The sequence below is a fragment of the Somniosus microcephalus genome, chromosome 2 (genome assembly GCF_052327205.1).
Source record: "Somniosus microcephalus isolate GS21.2 chromosome 2, FLI_Smic_1.0, whole genome shotgun sequence".
Classification (NCBI taxonomy): Eukaryota; Metazoa; Chordata; class Chondrichthyes; order Squaliformes; family Somniosidae; genus Somniosus; species Somniosus microcephalus.
The window spans coordinates 149798347-149826046 of record NC_140988.1 but is presented as its reverse complement, the minus strand read 5'-3'; the positions used below and the strand labels follow the sequence as shown (position 1 = coordinate 149826046).

At 45.7% G+C, this 27700-nt stretch overlaps 1 protein-coding gene across 2 annotated transcripts in view; it reads left to right on the top strand.

Annotated features, from left to right (window-relative positions):
- Window positions 1-27700, top strand: part of wdfy3 (WD repeat and FYVE domain containing 3) — a 583406-nt gene that overhangs the window by 343337 nt on the left and 212369 nt on the right. For both annotated transcript variants that reach the window (XM_085963501.1, XM_085963491.1), the window contains 4 exons: window positions 5313-5531; window positions 11918-12099; window positions 19098-19329; window positions 27033-27193. In XM_085963501.1, coding sequence (XP_085819627.1) covers window positions 5313-5531; window positions 11918-12099; window positions 19098-19329; window positions 27033-27193 — 794 coding nt within the window. The remainder of the gene's footprint in view (window positions 1-5312; window positions 5532-11917; window positions 12100-19097; window positions 19330-27032; window positions 27194-27700) is intronic.

Genomic DNA, 27700 nt, shown 5'->3' with positions numbered 1-27700 from the left:
ATATTGTATGTACCCAACAAATGTCAAATCGATTGACACCTACAGAATGTTGGAAAACTGTACCTTTTTGCTATGTAAGCTTTGGCAATATGGTTCTCTGTAAACTTTCATGCCAATAAAGCATTTGAATTGGAATTGGAATTGGAGAGAGAGACGGGGGGGAAGAGAGAGAGAGAGAGAGAGAGACGGGGGGAAGAGAGAGAGAGAGAGAGACGGGGGGGGAAGAGAGAGAGACGGGGGGAAGAGAGAGAGAGAGAGAGAGAGACGGGGGGAAGAGAGAGAGAGAGAGACGGGGGGGGGAAGAGAGAGAGAGAGAGAGAGAGACGGGGGGAAGAGAGAGAGAGAGACGGGGGAAGAGAGAGAGAGAGACGGGGGAAGAGAGAGAGAGAGACGGGGGGCAAGAGAGAGAGAGAGACGGGGGGAAGAGAGAGACGGGGGGAGAAGAGAGACGGGGGGAGAAGAGAGACGGGGGGGGAGAAGAGAGACTGGGGGGGAGAAGAGAGACTGGGGGGAGAGAGAGACTGGGGGGGGAGAGAGAGACTGGGGGGGGGAGAGAGAGACTGGGGGGGGGAGAGAGAGACTGGGGGGGGAGAGAGAGACTGGGGGGGGAGAGAGAGAGACTGGGGGGGGAGAGAGAGAGAGAGACTGGGGGGAGAGAGAGAGAGAGACTGGGGGGAGAGAGAGAGAGAGACTGGGGAGAGAGAGAGAGAGACTGGGGGGGAGAGAGAGAGAGACGGGGGGGAGAGAGAGAGAGAGAGAGAGGCTGGCGGGGAGAGAGAGAGAGAGACTGGGGGGGAGAGAGAGACGGGGGCGAGAGAGAGACTGGGGGGGAGAGAGAGAAGAGGCTGGCGGGGAGAGAGAGAGACTGGGGGGCGAGAGAGAGACTGGGGGGCGAGAGAGAGACGGGGGGAGAGAGAGAGAGACGGGGGGAAGAGAGAGACTGCGGGGGGGGGAGAGAGAGAGAGAGACTGGGGGGGAGGAGAGAGACTGGGGGAGAGAGATTGGGGGGGGGAGAGAGAGAGACTGGGGGTGGGAGAGAGAGAGAGACTGGGGGGGGGAGAGAGAGAGACTGGGGGGGGGGGGGGAAGAGCGAGAGAGAGAGAATCACTAAGCGAAAGGAAAAATATCTGTCATATTGGGCAGAAACAACAAAAACCCAAAACAAACTCAATTGCTACTTGGCCCTAAACAGACAATACAACATGGCTGATTACCTGACCATGGTAAAGGATAGCAAACTGAGAAAAAACCTTGACAATGTACAGACTTAGTGAACATAGCCTGGCGATTGAAAAAGGTAGACACAGACAGACCCGGCTACCAAGAGAGGACAGGATATGCTCTCACTGCAGTCAGGGAGTGGTGGAGACAGAGATGCACTTCTGGATTTAGTTTGGGATTAGCCTGGAGAGAGAGGGGGGGGAAGGAGCGCCTCAGGCCCAGCCCGATGGACCCCTGCGAAGGAAGGAAGGAAGAAGGCGAGCTCTCCCTCCCTCTCCCACCCTCTCACTCTTTCCCTCTCCCTCTCTCTCTCTCTCTCTCTCTCTCTCAATTCAATTCAATTCAATTCAATTCAAATCGCTTTATTGGCATGACAAGTTACATCTTATGTTGCCAAAGCATCGAAAAACATTCATGTTTGTACACAAAAATACTGATCTACCCATACAGTGTATAAACAGATATATCCCTGAGTGTATAAATATACTTTCATATAATTTATATATACTCTTTCCTTATATTTAGTGGTTGTCCCTCTGTTTATGGCAAGCTGTAACATAGTGTGCCGCTAGTGTTACACAATTTCTCTCTTCCCCTAGTAGGTATGGGAGTTTTTGGTCGTCATTCAAATTTCTGAATTCCGGGCATATTTTTGTGAATTTTGGGTAGAAATTCTCCCTTATGCCCTGATATTTTGTACAAGCTGTGAGGAAGTGCATCTCTGTCTCCACCACTCCCCTGACTGCAGTGAGAGCATATCCTGTCCTCTCTTGGTAGCCCGGGTCTGCCTGTGTCTTACCTTTTTCGATCGCCAGGCTGTGTTCACTAAGTCTGTACATTGTCAAGGTTTTTCTCAGTTTGCTATCCTTTACCATGGTCAGGTAATCAGCCATGTTGTAGTGTCTGTTTAGGGCCAAGTAGCAATTGAGTTTGCTTTGGGTTTTTGTTGTTTCTGCCCAATATGACAGATATTTTTCCTTTTGCTTAGCGATGATTGTGTTGGGTCGAATTCTTTGTGCCCTCCCCCTCTCTCTCTCTCCCGCCCCTGTCTCTCCCCCTCCCTCCCCACTCTCTCTCCCTCCCTCTCTCTCTCTCCCTCCCTCCCTCCCATCTCCCTCTCCTCTCCCTGCCTCTCTCCCTCCCTCCCCCTGTCTCTCCCTGCTTCCTCTCTCTGTCCCTCCCTCCCTCGCGCCTCAGGTCCGGACACTGAGCCGAGCCCCGGGACCGGGCCGAGGGGGGGAAAAGGCCGAGCCCCACGGCCGCAAACGGAGCCGAGCCCCGGGACCGGGCCGAAGGGGGGAAAGGCCGAGTCCCCGGCCCGCAGGCGCAAACGGAGCTGAGCCCCGCGACCGGGCCGAGGGGGGGAAAGCCCGAGTCCCCGGCCGCAAACTGAGCCGAGCCCGGGACCGGGCCGGGGGGGAAAGCCCGAGTCCCCCGGCAGCAAACGGAGCCGAGGACCAGGTCGAGTGACCCCAACTCACCTCCCCGCCCCGCCAGCCTTTACCAAGATGGCGGCGATGGCTATGCTCGGCTCCGTCCCGCCAGCCTTTACCAAGATGGCGGTGTTCGTGGGCCGCTGGTTTGGAATCGGGCCCAGCGGGACGGGCGGCGCCTAGCTGGGGCGTGGCTGACGAGGAGAGGCCTGAGGCCTGCAGGCAGCTCATCCACTGCCGAGGGGGGGGAAAGCCCGAGTCCCCTTTGCAAATGGATTTTTTTTTCTTTTGAAACCAACTTTTTTTGCTGGAAATCTATATTTAATGTGTCAATGCTAATGAATTATCAATTTCCTCACCTCCATTACCATTTTTTGAGCTCGAGGCCCGGCAGGTGTTTAATGGCCGCCACTCACCTCAGCTCAGTTCCCGCTCAGCAGTTTGAACGATTAGGCCCTGCCCACAAATGCCATGAAATGCCCCCCCCCCCCCATTGGTCAACCATCACGTCACTCAACGCTAATGAGCGGTAGGATTGGTCAACCGCTAATGAGCGGATTTTGTCCTTTTTTTGAACGTTTTTTGTATAGTGTCCGAACAATTTTTGTCTGACCAAAAAGTAAATACGCCTATGAGACTCCCCTAATGATAAACATGCGTGTCGGTATGCTCTATAACTTTTGAGTGTATAGTGGACAGACAGACAAACCAACTCTTTTATTTATTTATATATATATATATTAATATTAGATTTGGTCATCTTTTGCTGGTTTGTAAAGCGCTCTCAATCCTCAGGCTTACTACTATTCTTCGCAACATTATAAGCCCCTCTTAATCTAATGCTATCCTTAACTTAAATTTTAATAGTGGAAAAAAAACACTTGAGGTGTATGGTGTGATTCATTTGGGCTTTTAAAAACAAAGCAGGCACAGATGCACACAACAACCATCATTCAATGCTAACATGTATTCGATGGTTTAACAAGTTTATTTCAGTGAGTGGCTCAGCCATGCAGATCAGGAAGGATCCAGCTTTGTTCAGTGGTGTGTTCTGAATTAGCAGATTACAATTGGACAGCATTACAGTTGGCTTCAGTATCGCTGGAAGTGGTGGCGGGGTGGGAGCCTGAAAATTGACCAGCGTACACTCCTGATTGCTATACAGCAATCCTTGCTGGAAGTGCGCGTGTGAAGCTTGGGCGAGGACATGACTGAGTTTGGCTGTAATGTCCCCTTGAAGAAATAGCCTTTGAGACTATTGATTCTTTCCCTCTTCACCCCCCCCCACAATGTGATGCCTCTATATTCATCACTTCTCTCATTTCCCATATCATTTGTTGAGGCATGCAAACCTTGGCAGCACTGAAGGACTTCTTATCAATAAATTGTGTAATTTTAAACTAGCTTCTAATTTTTATATTTAATTTTGAACCCAGTGAGTCATAGAATGACCTTGCTTATAATCTGGATCGTACAAAAATATACCCATTTACATTACCCTCATCAAATCATTTATTGAAACATTAAGCCATTACTGTAATTGAAACCCTGCAAGAATAAAACCAATTTGCTTAGCATCAAATGTTTGATTATAGGTCTCCATAGACAGTGATTCTAATAACACTGATACCTATATAGACACACAATTATTGATTGTACAATTCATATTGGACATTCACATGGCAGGTGGTGCAGTTTCCAGAACCAGCAGACTCCATGAGAGTTAACTGATATTATCCATTCTTTCCTGCAGACTCATTGCAGCAATACTCTGTTAGACGCTGGTGGAATTACGGCAGAGTTGTGGCAGAAGTTGCAATTTGGGACGAATCCTGGATCCACCTAGCTTCCGCCCTGTTTATATTAAAAAAAAAAAAAAAAAAAAAATCCCCAAGAAATTTTAAACTTGCAGGGATAGGTACCTCTTCTGTCCACCCTTTCCCTTGCACGCAAAGTCAACACTCTGGGAGTGTTCCCTGGCTACCCTGGAAATTCCAGTAGAAGTACCTTTGATTGTCCAGTCAAAACCTGCATCTGCTGAGAGCAGGCATCGAACCTATTCTGGACCTACTGAAAGACCCAACACTGTACAGGCATTGGTAATCGATCCCTCGGATCATTTATCTTTACAAAGGGGCCCTGGCATGCCCTCAGAAGAATTGAATTTTGTTTTTTTAGCCTGTTTTTCAACCTATTCTTGGCACTAGCTCTCCCTTAATAGAAAGGTACTGCCTAAGTTTCCACGGGCAGTGCATGGCGGGCATCTTTGTTGAATCACTACAGATACAAGCGTCTGCCCCGTTATTTAAGTAACCCTGCCCCCAGGATTTGAAATGGGATCTTCGTTGGGTGAAAATGGCAGAGAGGTTCCGCTTTGCTGCACTTATAGTATGGCACTGCCATCATGGGATTTATAAGCTATTTTTGTCAAATTACATCCATGTTTCAGCAATGCCTTTCTGTGTATCATTAAAATATATAAGTCTTGGAAGTCTGAATATCTCTTGTAGCTAGGAATGAATATTACTGAAATAATATTGTATGTTGCAATGCATATGTGAAACAGCAAACCAGATTTTTTTTTTGCATTTATTGAGCAAATGTGACAGAGAAAGTATATGTATCCCCTTTATTTGAAACAAAATAACTGTTTTCCAGGTGAACGATTCTTTCCACCACCATCTGGGCTTACTTATTCAACCTGGTTCTGTATTGAGAGGCTCAGTACTCCTCTGAGCAATCATCCTGTTCGGCTTCTTACCCTTGTGCGGAGATCAAACTCATCTGAGCAGCATTATATTTGCCTTGCCATAATCCTTTCTGGGAAAGACAAGTCCCTGCTAGTTTCGACGAAGGAAGAGCTGCTGCAAAACAATGGTGAGTAGGTGCACAAATGTGTTGTTAAAACATGTTTGGAAAGTAATAGATTAAAAATGCATGAGTTGAAAAACCATTACATTGTTTATGGCATTACAATATAAATGTAAGGATACATTTATCTTTCTGATGTTGAAGTTAATATTGTGTAGAACAATCCTTTTCATATTGAACAGTATTTTACTGGAAAATGGCAGTTTTTCTATACATTCTTCTGTTGTTGAAGCTGTCTGATAACATTGTCAAAATAAATTTCTTCTGGAGACATCTGTTAATCATTTTGTTAATTTTTGCAGTAAATTGATGTATTATGTGAGAGATTTGCAAAGCACTTTGATTTCAGCACTTATTGAGAATTCACCTATATATTTTAAATGTGGTCAACAATGATTTGAAAAATGGGAATAATGTGTCAATGAAAAATAGTTCGAGAAATTGGGTAAAAATGACGCAACCTGATCTAGAAAGGAAAGTTAATAACTTACTACCTAGGCAGTTTTTTATGCTCTTCGATATATATTAATTACCTGGTCTTGGGTATACAGGGCATAATTTCAAAGTTTGCAGATAGCACGAAACTCTGAAATGTAGTACTGTAAACAGTGCGAAGGATGGTAACAGACTTCAGGAGGTCAAAGACAGACTGTTGAAATCGGCAGACACGTAGCAGATGCAATTTAACACAGAAGTATGAAGTGCTGCATTTTGGAAGGTAGAATGAGGAGAGGCAATATAAACTAAATGATACAGTTTTAAAGGGGGTACAGGAACAGAGAGACCTGGGGGTGTAGGTAACCAAATCTTTGAAGGTGGTAGGGCAACTTCAGAAGGCTGTTAAAAAAGCATTCAGGATCCTTGGCTTTATAAACAGAGGCATTGAGTACAAAAGCAAGGAAGTTATGCTAAACCTTTATAAAACAACTGGAATAATGGCCCCGATTTTGCGGTAAGTGATGAACAAACGATACCAGCTATTCATTACACTTACTCAGACTCTCTGTGGGGTTTTGTACTGGAACTTGCAGTGATTAGAAATTCATTTTGGCGCAGCGCCCTCTACAGAAGATCTGGGACCTGTGTGAACAGGGCAAGCAACTGTGTATCTCCTTAACCAATCAGATTGAAGAATTCTTAATGAGGAGCGCAGAGTCTGAACCAGGAAGTGTCAGTTGGAATATTTAATTCAATGCCAAATCATGTACAAAAAGCGAGGGGAAAAATGATGGGATAAGAGACGGGAAGAAATGTTTTTAAAATTTAAATTTGTTTTTTTTAAATCTTCAACAATAATTAAAATCTTAAGGAATGAGACTCCACACTTGTAAAACTTAAGTCTTAATCTCTGGCACTGAGAATTAACACCCCGTTTAAAAATTTACTTACACTGGAATGGGCAAGCCCTAATTTTTTCAAGCAAGATTAGTGGGTATCTATCATGTAAATTCACACCATTCCATGTATTTCAATACCGAGTCTCTTGGTGAGATACCGGTATAGCACAGCTTCTGGAGGAGCAGGGTAACTCGGAAATCAGCTGCTTGATTTCCGTGTTTAACTACACAGGTATGCTCGCCAGAAGTTGCTTTCTAATTTAGTATTTAACAACAGTGAGCACTGATAACCGCACTGCTATTTTTACCACAAAATCCAGGCCATATTGTGTCCAATTCTGGGATCACACTTTAGGAAGAAGGTCAAGGCCTCAGAGAGGGTGTAGAGGAGAGTTACTAGAATGGTACCAGGGATACGGGACTTCAGTTATGTGGAGAGACTAGAGAAGCTGGGATTGTTCTACTTAGAGCAGAGAAGGTTGAAGTGAGATTTAATAGAAGTATTCAAAATCTTGAAGGGTTTTGATAGAGAAAATAAGGAGAAACTGTTTCCAGTGGCAGATGTGTCTGTAACCAGAGGACGCAGATTTATGCTAATTGGCAAAAGAACCAGAGGGGGAAGATAAGGAGGGGGTTTTTTATGCAGTGAGTTATGATCTGGAATAATGGGTGGTGGGAGTAAATTCAATAATAACTTTCAAAAGGGAATTGGATAAAATTGGAAGGGGAAATAGTTGCAGGGTCAATTGAGGAAACGGGCAGAGGAATGGGACTAATTGGATAGCTCTTTCAAAGAGCCAGCACAGGCATGATGGGCCGAATGGCCTCCTTCTGTGCTGCATCATTCTACGATTCTTTAGGAGCATCAAAGGATTTAATATTGAGTTTAGCTTTAGCTGACTGTGCAGCATTGTGTTCGGGCGTTGTTTTTTCATCTGTGGGACCTCCATTGAGTTCAATATTTGAGTGAAAATTTCTTCTCCTCGTCAGTGTTGGTAGTATACTAGGTTTAGAGTGCCTCTATTCAGGTTGCATTAACACAGAATTGTCTTAAAACTTGCCGCTAATTGGCTGTTCTGATTTTCTCTGGTTGTGAGAGGAACATAGGAACAGGAGTAGGCCATTAAACCCCTCGTGCCTGCCCCGCCATTCAATAAGATCATGGCTGATCTGATTTTGGCCTCAACGCCACTTTCCCCTTGACTCCCCCGTAGCTCAAATATATGCCTATCTCCGCCTTGAATATATTCAATGACTCCATCTCCACAGCGCTCTCGGGTAGAGAATTCCAAAGATTCACAACCGTCTGAGAGAAGAAATTCCTCCTCATCTCCGTTTTAAATGGGCGACCCCTTATCCTGAAACTGTGCTCCCCTAGTTCTAGATTCCCCTACGAGAGAAAACATCCTCCCTGCATCTACTCTGTCAAGCCCCCTCAGAATCTTATATGTTTCAATAAGATCACCTCTCATTCTTCTAAACTCCAATGAGTATAGGCCCAACCTGCTCAACCTTTCTTCATTAGACAACCCCTTCATCTCAGGAATTAACCTAGTGAACCTTCTCTGAACTGCCTCCAATGCAAGTATATCCTTCCTTAAATAGAGACCAAAACTGCACGCAATACTCCAGGTGTGGTCTCACCAGCGCCCTGTACCGTTGTAGCAAGACTTCCCTACTTTTATACTCCATCCCCCTTGCAATAAAGGCCAATATTCCATTTGCATTCCTAATTACTTGCTGTACCTGCATGCTAACGTTTTGTGTTTCATGCACAAGGACCCTCAGATCCCTCTGTACCGCAGCATTATGTAGTCTCTGTCCATTTAAATAATAATTTGCTTTTTTATTTTTCCTACCAAAGTGGATAACCTCACATTTTCCCACACTATACTCCACCTGCCAAATTTTTGCCCACTCACTTAACCTATCTATATATCTTCGTGTCCTCCTCACAACTTGCTTTCCCACCTATCTTTGTCATCAGCAAATTTGACTACAGTACACACGGTCCCTTCATCCAAGTCATTAATATAGATTGTAAATAGTTGATGCCCTAGCAATGATCCCTGTGGCGCCCCACTAGTTACAGTTTGCCAACTGGAAAATTACCCATTTATCCTGACTCTTTGTTTTCTGTTAGTTAGCCAATCCTCTATCCATGCTAATATATTACCCCCAACCTCATGAGCTCTCATCTTGTACAGTAATCTTTTATGTGACACCTTATCGGATGCCTTCTGGAAATCCAAATACACGACATCTACTGATTCCCCTTTATCCACCCTGCTTGTTACCCTTGGCTAGCAAAAATCTATCGCTCTCAGATTTAAAATTATTAATTGAGCTAGCATCTACTGCTTTTTTGTGGGAGAGAGTTCCACACGTCTCCCACCCTTTGCATAAAGAAGTGTTTCCTAACTTCTCTCTTGAATGGCCTGGCTCTGATTTTAAGGTTATGTCCCCTTGTCCTAGATTTCCCCCACCAGCAAAGTGTCTCTTTATCTACCCTATCAATTCCTTTCAAAATCCTAAAAACCTCAATCAAATCACCCACCCCTTAACCTTCTATATTCCAGGGAATACAAACCTAGTTTATGTAATTTTAAAAAATCTAACCTTTGGAGTCCTGATAACATTCTTTTCCAGGGCTGCCCCGAAGCCTTAGGCACTCCTTTCCAGGGCTGCCCCGAAGCCCTGGGCACTCCTTTCCTGTGCTGCCCCGAAGTCCTGCACAATCCTTTCCTGTGCTGCCCCGAACTCTTGCACACTCCTTGCCAGTGTCTCGACGGCTTCAGGCATCCTTCCAACTGCAGCCATCAGCTCAGTGTGCCTGAGTCGAGCCTGGGCGCTCATTTCGGCGAGGGAACGCACCTCTTCTGCGCTCTGTGCAGCAGTCATCGTGGCCTGATGCGCCCTCCGGGGAGATGGCTCCCGAACTTCCCTACCCCCCCTTGCGCTGCTGGAGGCCGCTGGTTCCTGCAACTGGTTCCTCCTCAGATCCATCCCCCCCCGCTCCCTTCCAGGGAAGCACTATCCCCAGTCTGCAGATGGGCTGGCTCGCCTGAGGGTGGGACGGATGGTCCGGCTTCCTCCTGCTCGTCGCCTCCGGAGTCAGTGTCCCTGGCAGCTAGATGGCCCGGCTCCCGAGCTGGTGATGCAGCATCTGAAAGCAGGGAGGTTGAAGAGTGGATTTAGCGCAAGGCCAGGGTGGTAGCAAGGGATGCAAGAGTGCTGCAATGCTCTGACATGGGTCCAGGCTGAAAAAGCATGCTGGTGGGGGGAACAAGTGGAAGGAGAGAGTTCAAAAAGGTGATGACCTTACCATCACTGTGCCCAATGGGGTCGGCAGCTCCAGTGGTGACAGGACCTATCATCTGGCCTCCAGCAATCTGGTGGACTCTTTCCTCCAGGTCCGTCAGTTCCTGGAGCTGAGGAAGGCCCCCGCCAGTACGATTCTGTTCCCTCCGGTTCCTGGCCAGCTTGTCCTGCAGGAGAAAGGACGGGAAGTTCTGAAACATGCTGCCCTGAGTTGTCATCTCATGCCCCCCCCATGGTGGATCAGCCCTTACAGTATGCCCTGAGTTGTCATGTCATGCACCCCCATGGTGGATCAGCCCTTACAGTATGCCCTGAGTTGTCATGTCATGCACCCCCATGGTGGATCAGCCCTTACATGATGCCCTGAGTTTTCATGTCATGCACCCCCATGGTGGATCAGCCCTTACGGTATGCCCTGAGTTGTCATGTCATGCACCCCCATGGTGGATCAGCCCTTACAGTATGCCCTGAATTGAATGTGCGTGTACGTTCCCAGAAAGGGCCATGGGTCCTGGCTGACAGATGGCCATTGGGGCATCGCGCACCCTCTGACCATAAAGTCAGGTGCAGATGGAGGGATGAAGAAGATTGCCAACAAGCCACTCACCCTAACGACCCGAGTGAGATCGTTGAACTTCTTCCTGCATTGCACAGGAGTCCTGGGCGCCACGCTGCTGGAGTTGACTCTTTGACAAACGTCCCTCCAAGCTCTGCGGTACTCGTTCTGAGGAGGCCTCTTGCCATTGTCAGGGTACAGCACTGCTCGCCGGTGCTCCACTGCATCAACCAAAGCATCCAATGCCCTTTGGGAAAAGCGCTCCGCTCTCTGCCTCACCCTCTCCATCTTGTCAAAGTTTGCAACGCCTCAGTTTGCACAGCGCCGAATTTGAGGCCTACAGGGCGATGAGTCTGGCTGCTGAACCTAAATGACCCGCCCCTTTAAGAGCTGGCCGGCGCCTGCATGTCTCGTGGTCATCGGTTATTGACAGCACCTGCGCTGCGCCCGTCCGCCCAGATATTGAGTAGCGCCGGCAGGTTAGCGCCTTAGGAGTCCTGTGCAGCGCCTGATTTAACGCCGCAATCACCCTCGGGCGCAGCAACCCAATATCGCTGGAGGTGGCGATAAGTTGCGCCTGGCGATAAAATTTGCGCATCGCCAATTCTAGCGCCCCGAGCGGGGCTATACCCAATTTCTCCCCCAAACGCACTTGCGATAAGAGTGATGAATGTTGATTCTCCCTTCACTTTGGCCAATTGTCTTAACTGTTCCCTGAGATGCTGTGGTTAAGATCTGGAATTCACCATTTCCTTCCTGTGGTATGGCACACTAGTCCATTGCAGACTAGCTCTTGCATTTCTTTTTTATTATCCCTCTCCTCCTTTAAAGCCCAACTCTTCGACCAAGGTTTTGTTCACCTCTCCTAATATTTCCCCCCTCTGTCTCGATGTCAGTTTTTGTCTGATTGCGACTTTTTCAATATTAAAGGCTCAATGTTGTTAATTTGAGGTACAAGTTTATAGTTTTAAGAAATTGAATGATTGCAGTAGGTTTAAACAGCTTTTCCCCAAGTTTATATCAGTAATTAAATTGTTGAACTTGAAAATGTTATATATAAACTATAAAGTATATGGAGCGCTGCTGCTGAAAGATACTGTAATGGTATGACCTGCAGCAGTGCAGAGTGATGTCATCCTTTGAAACTAGGGCTGAATTGTTTTTCCTCCTTTTTTTAGTTGATGACTTCAGTGAGGAGTCATCCTTTTATGAGATTCTTCCTTGCTGTGCACGATTTCGCTGCAGTGATCTGATTAACGAGGGACAGTGGCATCACCTGGTGCTTGTGATGAGTAAAGGCATGTTAAAGAACAGCACTGCTACGTTATATGTGGATGGTCAGCATGTTAACACAGTAAAGGTATGGTGTTCTGAGAGAGTGTATGACTAAAGTTAAGCCTGCAAATGTAAAACCAATTTAAATGCAGCAAGTGTCAGTTTTACCAAATATTTTTTTGTTTGACAGTCTTTTGCTGCTGCAGATCAATTTGATTGTGTTCATTTGAAAGTGACATTGCAAGTTCAGTGATTATATACCCAAGATCATTAATTAAGCAGTGAATCACCATAGCATCAATTAGGTCTTTGTATTGTTCAAGGAATGCAATTTGAGGTCTCCCTCAACAAGGCTTTTCTGTGTAATGGTTATTCATAGTTTTTGTCTTCACCCTGTGGGAGATCTTTTATTCCTGTCAAGATATAATTTCCGTTAGCTAATCAAAATCAAGCAAGCCGATTGGCTAGCCAACAGATGCCAATTCCCGGAAGAGCCTATGTTTTTAGAAGCTAATTTAAATAAGGCAGTGGTATCATGTCCCAAACGATTATCTAATGACTATGGTGTATGAATACGCAGGTTCAGCTGTGGACCCTCAACTTGTGATGGCAGTGCAGACTAGAAAAGGCCAAAGTAATCAGATTACAGATACTTGGTATTCTTAAAATATGCCAATTTTAATTTGTTCATTTTCATTTGAAATAGCACTGAGAGTGGAGGCATCAAGATTAAATAAAGATTGGAGGGGGTGTATTTTGATTTCATTAAAACGGTTATTTTTGCTGCTTGTTTCATTTATTAAATTTAATCATTGTTAAACAACTAGGGCCTAGAAATTCAGTTGTTTGCGCCAGCCGCTAGCGCCTTAGGAGGCGGAGAAGTGGGGTGCTAAGCGGCTAGCGCCCGGGTGCAGCGCGATCTGCGCCTCTCGCGAACTTCAGTTAAGATTTAGCGGCGGCGCAAAACCTTTGCGCGCGCTCAGCTGCGCGCGCAGATCCTGACGTCATTTCATGGTGCAATGCCCTTTGTGCGCCCCGAACTGGAAATTCAGTGGCGCCGGCCTATTGTGCGCCTGGCGCCCCTAGCGACTGGTAGAGGGGAACGGTTCCCAGTCGCTGCGGGGGGCGCTAATTAAAGGGGACTCTTCCTGCAGTATAAATGGCAGCCATTTTGCACCACTCCTTCTTTGTGAGAGACGGATCTTTGGAGGGAGACAAAGGTAGAGAGCTTTCTGGTTTGGCTCAACACTCGCACAGGTACTTGTGGCTTCAGGCCACAGCTTTGCACTTGTCTTTAACTTCAGTGTCATAGCATTGATTGGAAACATATAATGGGGGCTGCAATGGGTGGAAACGTTGGGCTTCTCCATTGCATTCAAAGGGCGCAGAGACGCCGTCAGAGAGTGCCAGTCATGGCCAGACGGAGAAGGGGCAACAGGCGTCGGCAAAGGAGGCCTTACCCACCCAGGGTATACCGCCAGCAGTTCTAATATCTGAACATGTCTGAGGAGCAGTGTGTTCGGAGGCTGCGATTCCGAAGGGCGGTGGTCACTGAGATCTGCCACCTGCTTCGCGGAGATCTGCAGCCACAGCTGAGGAGCAGGACGTCTCTGTCGGTGGCAGTGAAGGTGACGGTGGCTCTCAACTTCTATGCCACCGGCTCCTTCCAATCCGCTACTGGGGACATTTCCAACATCTCCCAGTTTGCGGTACATTGCTGCATCCGCCAGGTGACCAATGCCCTTTTCAGAAGGAGACGTCAGTTCATCTCCTTCCCCATGACCGTTGACGAGCAGCAAGAGCGTGCAATGGGCTTTGCAGCATTAGTGGGCTTCCCCATGGTGCAGGGCGCCATTGACTGCACGCATGTGGCTTTGCGGGCACCTCTAGAGAATGCCGAGGATTACCGCAACCGGAAGGGCTACCATTCGCTCAACGTGCAGTTGGTGTGTGACCACAGGCAGCTCATCCTAGCTGTCAATGCCCGCTTTCCAGGCAGCAGCCACGATGCCTTCATCCTGCGCCAGACTTCTGTGGCAGACATGTTCGAGGCCCAGCCTCACCCATGAGGATGGCTTCTCGGGGACAAAGGCTATCCTTTGTGCACCTGGCTGCTGACCCCACTCCGTGCACCCAGCACCCCTGCTGAAGAGGGATACAATGACAGCCATCAAGCAACCAGGAACATCATTGAGCATACAATCGGCGTGCTGAAGCAACGGTTCCGCTGTCTGGATCGTTCCGGGGGAGCCCTACAGTACTCGCCTGAGCGAGTCTCCCATTTTGTTGTCGTGTGCTGCATGCTGCACAACCTGGCTATCCGCAGGACTCAGCCACTGCCAGCAGACATTGGAGGACCACCAGAGGAGGAGGAGGAGGAGGACCAGCACAGGAGGGAGGCAGAAAGTGCAAGGGCCGCCCGTCGGCGGCTTATTGCAAGTCAGTTCTAGGTCCCCTCTCGGAATGGCTTGTGCCAATGGCAGAAGATGAATGTAGCCGCTCCACAAGCCCTCAGCCGAGCAGGGCAACCAGGACTTCCAAAAGAAAGCATGGACAGTGCGATTTAAGAAATTATTTTACTGTGATACCTCTGTGCCCTTCCCACATGACAAACTAATGGAGAGAAACCCCCCCCAAAAACACAAATGCAGCAGTCTCGGCCTTTACAAGTAAAACAGATATACCAGTCTCGGCCTTTAAATATGAAACAAATACACCAGTCTCGGCTTTTATAAGTAAAACAAAACATTTGGCCACACCTTCTACTTTTTCCCCTGCGAGGGTGATCCGTTTCGCTTCCGTGACTGGCCCCTACCCGCCCTGCAGCTCCTCCTCAATGGGACCCCAGTGGCTGCAGCAAGGCTGGGGGAAGGCTGCTGAGGGTCAGATGATGAGACGGCAGATGCCCTTGGGGGTCGGCCTGGACCAGCTCTGGGGCTGGAGGGGCCGGCTGCTGACTGCTCCAACTCTGCTTGGGCGGCAGCAGTCTGTCCAACAGCTGGTGGCAGCTGCAATGGAGGAGTGACAGTGTTGGCTGCAGGAATGCTGCCAACCTGACAGATCACAGGCACTCCCTGGTCAGCTGATACATTGGCACGCGCACGGGCCAGCACTGCAGCATGCGCAGCAATTTGCTGAGGCACAGACTGCTGGGCTGCTGCGGCACAGCGAGTGCCCCGGCGATGCCTAGCCGATCCAGCGAGTGTGGCAGCAGTTAGTGCCCGTGTGGCCCTGGTCTGTGTCTGCATGACAGCAGCCAGTGAATGCATGGCACGACTGAGCACTTGGCTAGAAGCCGCCTGTGAAGCAGCGAAGTCCTGCTGACTCCTAGCCTGTGCTGCCGCGATGTCCTGCAGACTCCTGGCCTGTGCTGCACTGAATTGTTGCAGACTCCTGGCCTGTGCTGCCCTGAATTCCTGCACACTCCTTGCCAGTGACTCTCTGGAGTCAGGCATCCTTGCCACTGCAGCCATGAGCTCAGTGTGCCTGCGCTCAGCCTGGGCGCCCATTTCCGCTAGGAGCCGCACCTCCTCTGCGCTCACCGTAGCAGGACTGGAGGCCGCACTCGCCCTCCGGGGAGAAGGCCGCCGAGCTTCCCCACCCCTCCCGCATTGCTGCAGCCCGCTGGTCCCCGGAGCTTCACTATCCTCCGACCCTTCCCCCCTGCTCCCCTCCAGGGAAGACGTGTCACCATCATGGCCATGGGCTGCCTCGGCTGAGGGTGTCCCTGATGGGTTGGCTTCCTCTTCCTCCTCCTCTATGTCTGACTCGGACACAGTGCCAGCTTGAGGGGCCGCCTCCTCACCTGGCGAGTCACCACCTGAAAGCAGGGAGGCACAAGAGTTGCTTTAGAGTGAGGACAGGGCGGCAGCGAGGGAGGCATGAGTGCTGCTGTGCACTGCATTGGTTCGATAGTGGCAAAGGATGCTGGTGTGAGGCGCAAGTGGAAAGGGAGAGGTCAAAAAGGTGATGACCTTACCATTGGTGCCCAGAACAGGGTCAGCATCTCCAGTGGCGACGGGGCCACTCAGCCGGCCTGCCATGATCCGCTCCACTCGCTGCTCGAGGTCGCTCAGCTGTTTCAGGTCAGGACGGCCTCCCCCGGTCTGTCGCTACTGTCTTCTGTTATGCGCCAGCTTGGCCTGCAAGAGAAAGGACCGCCTCTAAGTACAGTGTCAAACCCTGATCTTGCCCGCACTGCCTCCCATGTTCGATTAGCCCTGACAGTGTCAAGCCCTGATCTTGCCCGCACTGCCTCCCATGGTCGAATAGCCCTGACATTGTCTAAAGTCCTGATTGCGCAAGTGCTTTTCATGACAGTCCCATAGCTGCTGGATGAGGGCTGGCCATTAGGGCTTTCAGACCTGTTTGGCCATAAAGTGAGGTGCACATGCAGGGATGAGGAGGATACTGGAAAGGGTACTCACCCTGACAACCCGAGTGAGGTCGTTGAATTTTTTCCGGCACTGGGTTGGTGTCCTGCCAACCACGCTGTTGGACGTGACCCTGTTTGCCACATCCCTCCATGCTTTCCGATATTCGGCGGGCAGCGGCCTCCTGCCACCCTCAGGGAAGAGGATATGGCGCCTGCGGTCCACTGCGCCAACCAGCAGCCTCAGGTCACCCTCGCCGAAGTGCTGCGCTCTCTCCCTGGCCTTCTCCATTCTCCTGGGCGTGGAGCTGTTCCAGAAGCAGTGTTCAGGCCTTGCCTTAGGGCTGCAGTGTGCAGGGCGTGGCAGCCAAGCAATTCCACCCTCCCCCTTTAAGTGCTGACCGGCGCCTGACTGCCCTCAATGAGCACCTCGCCGCACCTGCGCTGTGCCCGCATTCGGTGTTTGCGCTCCGGATCGCCGGCTTAGCGCCTAATGATAGTCGTGCATTGCCTGCTTTAGCGCAGCAGCAACCTCTTGGGGCGATGCAACTGAATATCGGCGAAGGTGGCGCTAAGTTGCGCCAGGCGCAAAAGTTAGCGAACGCCATGCTGTAGCGCCCCAAACGTGGCTATACTGAATTTCTAGGACTAGATCTTTTACTTCAGATAATCCTGCTTATAGGCAATCTCTAGCTTTACAGTTTGTTAATGACAACTTGCTGCTTCATTTAAAAAATGATTTTTTCCAGGCTTTGGTAAATTAGTAATCCACTTATGCAGTGTATTTGAATCCGTGAAGAGGTAGTACTTTAATTGTATACAGTGCATTCAATTCACTTCAAAGCTTCATTTGTCTGCACAATTAGTGTCTCAACTGCATTTCCCTATAATTTTTTAATTAAATCAACAGTACTCATTAAATAAACTGACTAAAAAGTACCAATTAAATACCATATTGTTTCAGTGATCCTTAACATTCATAGTTTGTATATTTACTTAATAAAATGCAAGATCATGTTTTATTCTCAGTTGCTTCATTCACTGTGCAGAGCAATGAAGTAATCTTACCACACGATACGGAGATGAAAGCTTGTGACACAGGTTTTAAAAAATGGGCAACAAAAAAACCCATTCAGAATTGTTCAGACTTCCCACACGTTTCCAAGAGCAAAAATGGAATGTGCACTTCGGCTTACTGTATTTAGTAAAATTAAGATGTTTTTTCACCATTTATTCTATTTGTCTTTGCAGTTGATCTAACTTGTTCAAATCCATTCTTTTTGGATCTTCCAGGAAAGATTGTTAATTCAAAAAAGCTGAAACATTCATTGGAACCAAAGAGAGTTCCATGATGCTGCATAGCAGATTTGCCTTCCCCTTTAACCTTTAAATCAACTACAGCAGTGTGACACATCACAGTGTAAAATTCAAACTCAGCCAATATTACAGCAATTATTTATTTATTTTAATTTTTATAAAGACTAATATGAGTCTCAAGTAGACATAATCAAATATAATCATTTATACATTTCATTTCAATTCACAGTTTCAAATATAATCATTTATACATTTCATTTCAATTCACAGTTTCTTACTGCTAAGAGAATCAATCCCATTACAGATTTCCAGCATATAACTTTCAGTAGATCATAGTATTTTTCACTACGTCACGTCATTTTGCAGTAGCAAACTCTCGTGTTGTTTTCAAACAATGACAACCTTCATAGACTGCTGCCCCAGCTGCCAAGGAAGCTACAAGGGAGCACAGTACCCAGTACTGATGTCAGCATGTTTGGACCAGACTCTGCTGATGTAAATGGGATTAATTGGACCTGGTGTCAACTTCCATATGGAGAGGATGCAAATAGTCTTTTAGAAATGTTATCAAGCTGTTTTCTCCCCTCAAAAAAAATTCCAAAACAAAACAACTTGTGGTCGAGTATAGCATTAATCCAAGACACCTACCTTAAGAGAGTACAATAACTGAATTGCTTTCCTAATACCATTGTTTTGATTGTTGAAGAAATGTAAATGAATAATTTATTTGCCAGAATTTAGTATAGAATTATCCCTGTCTTCTGGTAATCTTCATATTTCATGTAGTGAATGTTTTAAACTATACTGTATTCAATGAGCACTAGCACTTTTAATAAGTTGCCCTCAAGTTCCAGTAATGGGACAAAATAGTGTTACAAAGATCACTTTCACTGAAGCTATTGTAATTAAAACACAAGCATTGTGAGCACACAATGCACAATCTGCAATTCTGTCTTTCAATTTGCACCAACAGTCTTCGCTGTGATGACAGGAAAATGCAAATATTCATTTAAAAGTGTTCTATGTGTGATGAAATATGCCATTCATCAGGCACTCTGTATTCTCTGTGTTTGATTGTGCCTGTGACTGTGGCAAGCAGGGGAGTTTAGTTTCAGTTTCATTTCCTTACCTGTATTGTATTGTGTGCAGGGCTCCGCCCATACCTGGCCCCTACTTAAGCAGGCCCCAGCGTGTCTCACAGGCAGTTCAGCAGATCTCTGGATGAGAGACACTTCTCCACTGTGTATTACTTTCTGAGTTAATAAAAGCCTTGCTTTGCTCCGTTAACGTTGAGTCTCGGATTCATTGAGGCACATCACTGTGATTTAACCATATTTTTTGTAGAGCACTTACAAAAACTAACCAGCATTCTTTTGTTTTATTTGTCTTTGCAGCTTCACTATATCCACAGTTCTCCTGGTGGATCAGGATCAGCAAATCTGCCAGTTGTTAGTACGGTGTACGGCTACATTGGCACACTTCCAGCTCAGCGCCAGATCTCATCATTAGTATGGCGTCTAGGACCTACTCACTTCTTGGAGGAAGTTTTACCTGCCTCTAGCATCAGTACCATTTATGAATTAGGACCGAACTATGTTGGTAGCTTCCAAGCCGTGTGTGTTCCATGTAAGTAATATTTTTGATGTCAAATTGTAAAGTTCAAAATTGAGCTGAATAGGTTTTCTGGTAGGTATGAAAGAGCTTGTTAATTAGAGATAAAATATCCGTTTCAGTGTTCTGACACATAACAGATTTACCCCAGCTTTTTGTGTATCTGTTGAAAAATCCTTCTCACTTAATTTTTTTGTTTTTGTCACATTGATTTAAGCACGATGTTCCAACACTTGTCCTTGGTGTTACTTCTTTCAGTTACAGATTATGACTAAAACACTGTTCTTCATTGTTTAAAGAATGGTGGAATAGAACTCTTCCTGTGGCTCAGCAAATTCAGTCAGTAGCTAAAGCATACAAAATAGGAAAGTCCAAGGTTTGGTCCGTGGTCTATGCTAAGTTGGCCTCAGTATCCCTAGATTAGGGAAAATCGACAGGGTTAGCAATATAACAACAGGAATCGTCCAATTGGACTATTAAGCTTCCCCTGCCATTTTGTTAACCCCTGGCAGCTCTATTTTTCTAATTTCACTTCCCTGCTTTTTTTCCATCCCCCTGAAAAACAAAGGAAGGGTTCCCATTCATCACTAACCAGTGATCTCTACTGTAAGTACATGATATCAAATGAAGACAGGATCAAATACAGCTGTGATTTTCCCTGATGGTCAAATAGCTGGCTGACACTCACTGTCAAAGCTCACATAGCATCACCGAATCAAATAGTACCGCACATGTATAATAGTCACTTGGTTGGGATATCAGAGGGCGTTTTGGTGCCTGTGGAACCATGCCCCAACAGAGGAAGTTCATAAGGCACAATTCTCATACTGTGCATATCAGGTAGGCGATGGACAGAGCAATTGTACGGCCCACCAGATTGCTGTAGTAAAAGGCCCAAATCATTTTCATGGGTGGGTCACATTTGAATGGAAACAATAAGTCCTGACAGGTAGCTTTCTGATTGGGGGGTGAGGGTGGGGGGAGCTGCTCCTCCATGGAGCGAAGCTGGAAGTCAAAAATTCTCCTTGATGCAAAAAAATCAGTGCCACTCGTCTTTTTGGTGTTTGGGTAGCAGCCTCCAGTGGTCCCTTTAAGACCGCTAATTGAGACTTGCCATAGAGGGAGTGCAGCGAAGGTTCACCAGACTGATTCCTGGGATGGCAGGACTGTCGTATGAGGAGAGATTGGGTCGACTAGGCCTGTATTCACTAGAGTTTAGAAGAATGAGAGGGGATCTCATTGAAACATATAAAATTCTGACAGGGCTAGACAGACTGTATGCAGGGAGGATGTTTCCCCTGGCTGGGGGGTCTAGAACGAGGGGTCACAGTCTCAGGATATGGAGTAGGATATTTAGGACTGAGATAAGAAATTTCTTCACTCAGAGGGTGGTGAACCTGTGGAATTCTCTACCACAGAAGGCTGTGGAGGCCAAGTCACTTAATATATTTAAGAAGGAGATAGATAGATTTCTAGACACAAAAGGCATCAAGAGTATGGGGAGAGAGCGGGAATATGGTATTGCGATAGAGGATCAGCCATGATCATATTGAATGACAGGGCAGGCTCGAAGGGCCGAATGGCCTACTCCAGCTCCTATTTCTTATGTTAAGCAGATTTATTCAAACCTGTAATTTGGGAGATAGAATTTTACTTATTCTTGACATTGTCAGCACATCTCATTCATTTCATTCTATGTAAAGATCCCAACATCCAGTCTCAACCCCTATTCTGCATAACATGTGGTATATTAAAAATATTAGCCCGGAACGTGCGGTCCTGATGACTGAACTGGCAGCGTTTGCCATCACCTTGTCTTTGAAACTGACTGCAACTTCAGGATTTAGCACATGCACAGCCTAATGAGGAAATCGTGAAGTTGCGGTCTGTCATTCACTGCTTCTCCACAGGCTGCGCTGTGGACCACCAACCACCCCTCTCTTCACTCCCCAATCCCAGAGCCAGCAATCAGTGAAACACTGATCTGACGAAGACTTCCCCTTTTCCGAAACCCCATAAAAAGTTAGACCTATTCAAATGAGATGTAACTGGGGTTTTAACGTCGATATCTGAGTAATAACAACTGATAAATAACCGTTCTGAACCTGAAAAACTCATTTTATATTGGTGGAATGTCAAATTTCTCAATTTTAAAATCTAATAATTTTTTAACTTAATTTTAAAATATATATATTTTTTAAAAGTTTGTTCATGATATTTCAGCTTCTAACTTAGCTGAACGTGTCTGTCCCAATCCTTATTTCACTCTCTGTAATTTTTTTAAAAAGTGATTGGTTATTAGTGCATTCTATTTCCTGGTTCCCTGTTTGTGAGAATTCTGCAATATGATTGGCTGCTTAGACAGCTTGTTGACGTCACAGCAGCTCGCACTATGGGATTCCCACTATACTGCGTTGATTTCAACTGCACGTCGGAAAAGCCGAACATCTCGCCACAGAGATCGCAAGAACTTTGTTGGAAGCTTACTTCGGGGCCAGCAGCGAACTTTACATCACCGCTGACTGCAAGTTACGGGCCATAATATCTGTGTGAATTTGTCACACTTTGTCTCAACTTTTTACATTATAAATTCCCATGTTCACATTTATAATGGAAACTGTCAGGGGTGAATTTTAACCTCCAAAAACGGGTGGGGTTGTGGTCGGGTGAGATGTTAAAACTTAAAAAATCGAAAACCCGACTCTACCCTGCTCACTTCCGGGTTTAACAAGGTGGGACAAGGGGCGGGCAGCCAACCTGCTCCTAGGAGGCAGATTGGCTATTTAAATATTTTAATGAGGCTGGCTGGCTGGCCAGATATCCCAGGCCTTGGGAAAGCCAGCAGCTGAAGGGAGGAGAGGACAGCTCTGGTGAGAAGGTAAGTGTCTTTGCAGCACTGCTGGTGGGCCAGGAGGAGCAGGAGTGCCCTAGCCCACCACTGCGCACCCCCCCCCCCCCCCCCCGGGCCCTCTAAGCTCAGCCTCTTGCCTTGGATCGGATAGACCACCCCCCACCCCCGCTCCCAGTAGCAGCTGCAGGCTCCCTGTCTGACTGGAAGGTAAGCCTGTCAATATCAGGCTGACTTCCTGGTGGGGATCCTGATCAAGAAATTAGCACTCTGTGGAGTTAAAACACAGCATGCAGGGAAACCCGTACTTCCCGACTGAACTCCAACCGCTCCCCCCACACCCCCCCTGCCCTCCAGCCTGCCCCTGCCACTATCGCGGTCTCTGTTACAATGCAGAGTATTTACAGCACAGAAATAGGCCATTCAGCCCAACAGGTGTTTATGCTCCACATGAACCTCCTCCCATCCTTCTTCATCTAACCTCATCAACATACCCTTCTCCCTCATGTGTTTATCCAGCTTCCCCTTAAATGAATCTATGCTAGTCGCCTCAACCACTCTTTATGGTAGCAAAATCCATATTCTAAACACTGAAGTTTCTCCTGAATTCCCTATTGGATTTATCAGTCTCTATCTTATAATTATGGCCCCTATTTCTGGTCGCTCCTCAAGTGGAAACATCTTCTCTCTGTCTACTGTATCAACAACAACTTGTATTTTATAGTTTAATTTTGTAGTTTTTCCTTGCCTTCCTAACCTTTTCGCATTCCCTTTTGTCATCCTTTCCTTTGTTGTCTATGTACTTAGTGTATGCCTTTTCTTTAGTTTCAATTCTGCCCTTATTTCTATATTTATTCATGTGTCATTGCTGACTAGTTTGTTCTTGCTTTTTAGTGGGATATATTTCTCCTGGACACTCTTGATCACCGTTTCCCGTTGCTGTTCTGTTTCGTTGTCAGTAAATTTTTCCTGTTTACTTTCCCCAGTTCCATTCTCATCCCCTCAGAATCAGGTTTTTTTCCATTCTATTACTTGATCTTTGTCTTATGTCCTTTTAAACCTTATAATGCTGTGATTGCTATTTCTTAGATGTTCCGCTATACTTACTTCTCTTATCTGTTCTGGTTCATTTCCCATTACTGGATCCAGCAGTATCCCCTCTCATTGTGCTTTTTACATACTGGGTAAGATGGGAGTCCTGTACACGTTGTAAAAACTCTATTCCCTGTACCCCTTTCGCAACCCCCTGCCAGTTTATTTGGGAGTAGTTAAAATCTCCCATGACTATTATTCTATGTCCTTTACTCATTTAACATATGTCCTTAAATATTTGTTCCTCCACCTCCTTTCCACTATTAGGTGGTCTGTATAAACTTATCAAACTGTAATTATGCCCTCCAGCATGTGGTGGTGCTGTAGTGCTGGAGGGCATAATTACATGTTTCCCAGCTTCTTAGCCTGTACTGCAGAGAATTCTGATGCTCCAACCACCTTACCGCTCAGCTTCCCAAATTGCTATGTTTTGCTATCAAACTATAATATACTACAAAATCAAAGTAATATATATATTATATATCAACAGAATGTATGACTTTAAAATGGGGACTGAATTACAGCTGTGCCCTGGTCCAATAATCCCGCTTCACTTGAAGGCTACACTTGACATCTGTGTCGGTGTTAATTTTTTTCTGCTGAATATGTTTCACAAATTTTATTCAACAAAACAGTTTATTTTCAAGGTTATAAATGAGCACACTATCAGTAGTATTTCCATTGCCAACTAAAGCACTGATACTGGATTTGAATACAATTACACAAACATACACAAGGATTCTAAAGTTGGAATTTGCATGCAATATACCAAGCTTTTCTACACAAACAAAGCAGTACACATTGCAGTATTCAACTGAGCATTGTCCTTTTATATAATACATATTTTGCTTAGAAATTTAACCATTGCCTTTGTTACTTAACAAAAGGACATTTTGTTACTTAAATAGTTTTCACTTAGAGCAGACATATGAATTATGACATTTTAATTTTAGTGATAGCTTTACTCTAGTGAAGACCTCATTGATATCTACATATTGTAAATGCCACTGCACATTATTGCACTTTTATTTCAGTGAGAATTAGTCTGCTGTGTTTGTGAAAACTAATTTTGGATTATACAGCTTCAATGTTGTACAATGTCATCTCCATGTTTTATAGAAATGAGTAAGATATCATTGGAAAAAACACCCAAAACTTTTCATTTAAAAGAACATTTTATTAGGGAAAGTCTACATCCAAGGATAACAGAAATAACAGTGTGGATTAATTTAAATTTTTCTTTGCTTGTATGAAAGACCAATATATTAGTTAACAGAATACAAATGATATATTCTTGTTAATTTTGTATTTGTAGTCAGCATATTTTGACACCAGAGTATTCATTGACACATTTATAGGAATAATCCATGATTTCATCATTTGAGATTAATATTTTGAAACTTATGAAAATCAGAAAACATGTTTGTATCACATCTGAAATAAAATGCAATGATAAGTAGCACACAGTGTAACAGAACTAATTTAAAATGCACTGGGATCGCACTTACCAATGGTTCAGTAGATGTATGGTGTGTAGTGCCAACCCATAGTTCAGGAGCGTCCCATTTCAATTCCTGCTTTTTGCTGAATTAATTATCAGCCAAGATGGAGGCTTTACAGTTGGCATCTGGTCCCTAAGCTAGAAAAAGGGAAAGAATTGGCCGAAACAGCCATTGCTTGTTAATTCTACAACAACTACCTGTATTTATATAGCGCCTTTAACATAGTAAAATGTCCCAAGGCGCTGCACAGGAGTATTTTAAGACAAAAAATTTGACACCGAGCCACATAAGGAGAAATTAGGGCAGGTGACCAAAAGCTTGGTCAAAGGGGTAGGTTTTAAGGAGTGTCATAAAGGAGAAAAGAGAGGTAGCAAGGCAGAGAGGTTTAGGCAGGGAATTCTAGAGCTTAAGGCCGAGGCAACAGAAGGCACGGCTAACAAAGGTTGAGCGATTATAAGCAGTGATGCTCAAAAGGGCAGAATTAGAGGAGTGCAGATATCTCTGGGTGGGGGTGGTGGTTGTGGGGCTGAAAGAGATTACAGAGATAGGGAGGGCAAGGCCATGGAGGGATTTGAAAACAAGGATGAGAATTTTGAAATCGAGGCGCTGTTTAACCAGGAGCCAATGTAGGTCAGCAAGCACACGGGTGATGGGCGAACGGGACTTGGTGCGAGTTAGGACATGGGCAGCTGAGTTTTGGATGACAAGTTTACGTAGGATGGAATGTGGGAGGCCAGCCAGGAGTGCATTGGAATAGTCAAGTCTAGAGGTAACAAAGGCATGGATGAGGGTTTCAGCAGTGGATGAGCTGAGCTCAGGCAAGGGCGGAGACGAGCGATGTTACGGAGGTGGGAGTAGGTGGTCTTTGTTATGCTGCAGATATGTGGTTGGAAGCTCATTTCAGGGTCAAATATGACACCAAGGTTGCAAACAGTGTGGTTCAGCCTCAAACGGAGTTTGTGGCGGGGACCAAAAACAATGGCTTCGGTCTTCCCAATATTTAATTGGAGAAAATTTTTGCTCATCCAGAACTGTATGTTGGGCAAGCAGTCTGAAAATTTAGACACCGTGGAGGGGTCGAGAGATGAGGTAGTGAGGTAGAGCTGGCTGTCGTCAGCGTACATATGGAAACTGACGCTGTGTTTTCAGATGATGTTGCCAAGGGGCAACATGTAGATGAGAAATAGGAGGGGGCCAAGGATAGATCCTTGGGGGACACCAGAGGTACCGATGTGGGAGTGGGAAGAGAAGCCGTTGCAGGTGATTCTCTGGTTACGATTAGATAGATAAGAATGGAACCAGGCGAGTGCAGTCCCACCCAGCTGGACGACGGTGGAGAGGCGTTGGAGAAGGATGGAGTGGTCAATCGCATCAAAGGCTGCAGACAAGTCAAGAAGGACGAGGAGGGATAGTTTACCTTTGTCACAGTCACAAAGGATGGCATTTGTGACATTGATGAGAACCATTTCGGTACTGTGGCAAGGGCGGAAACCTGATTGGAGGGATTCAAACATGGAATTGCAGAAAAGATGGGCACGGATTTGGGAGGCGACAACACGTTCAAGGACTTTGGAGAGGAAAGGGAGGTTGGAGATGGGGTGTTAGTTTGCAAGGACGGAGGGATCAAGGTTTGTTTTTTTGAGGAGAGGGGTGATGACGGCAGATTTGGGGAAGGTGGGACAGTACCTGAGGAGAGAGAACTGTTAACTATCAGCTAACATGGGAGCCAGAAAGGGAAGTTGGTTGGTCAGCAGCTTGGTGGGAATAGGGTCGAGGGAGGAGGAGGTGGGTCTGATAGACAAGATGAATGCAGAGAGGTGGAAGTGTGTGTATGAATGTTAAATTGGGTAAATGAAGAATGATCATTTGGACCAGTTGCTGGCGGACTGCTGCTGCCTGTTGAATGCAGTATGAGTCACTGCTTCAAAGTGAAGAGGGATAAGAGGAGAAAATCAGAGGGAAATTTGCATTTAGGTCACTTGTGGAAAGCATGTGTTTTAATTTTGAAATATTTCTAATTTCTGCCATGTGTTTACTTAAAAAAAAAAAAAAAAAACAACTGCCAACCAAGGTAAAACTTTAAAGATAGTAAGCATACTTACACCAGTGATATTGAACAGATGTGCTGCAAGGTGATATCCTTTGTATTTTTTAGAAAAGTAGTTTACGATTAATGCTGGCCATTGATGAGTTGCTGCCTTCTTTAAAAATGATGTGTATTTGAAATTTTTCTGATTTACACATTTCTAATCTATTATTTTCTTCCTTTTATAAAGGCAAGGATTCAAAACCTGAAATGGTCATTCCATCTCCCATCAGCCTGGTTCCTGAGGAGAAAGTATCATTTGCACTGTATGCACTGTCGGTCTCTACACTTACAGTGGCCAGGATTAGGAAAAATTACAACAAAGTGGACAGCAAAACCATAGCCAAACAGGTGAGCAATCAATGTAAGGCTTTCATTCAGAAGAAATGCACAAACTAAAAATGTGATTTGTTTTGTATGCACATTTGTGTGTTTGGTTTACAAAAAATATGGTAAGCACAGTTTCGATTCTTAATGAAATCCTAAAGATGGGAAGTTATGTCTCCTTACATGGTTGTAGGACCATGCCCCCTACAAAATATGTGGCATAAAAGTTGTAGATTATTAAAATATAAAAAATTATAGAATTTTCCATTCTTCAGTGAAAATGCTGATTGCATTATTTTGTACTTTCAGTTGTCAATGATTTCTAATTTTACTTCTCCTATGTAAAATAAACCCCCCACATGTATGTGCTAACAAGCTGCTGTTCTGGTTTTGCATTCAGAGATCAGACTACCCAAGTTGTACCACACCAAGTTGACTCAGTTTTCCTGGTAACTTGTACTTTGCATGAAACACAATGCTTACTGTTTGATACTGCCTCTAACCCAGGATAAATCGGATTGTAACTTTTGA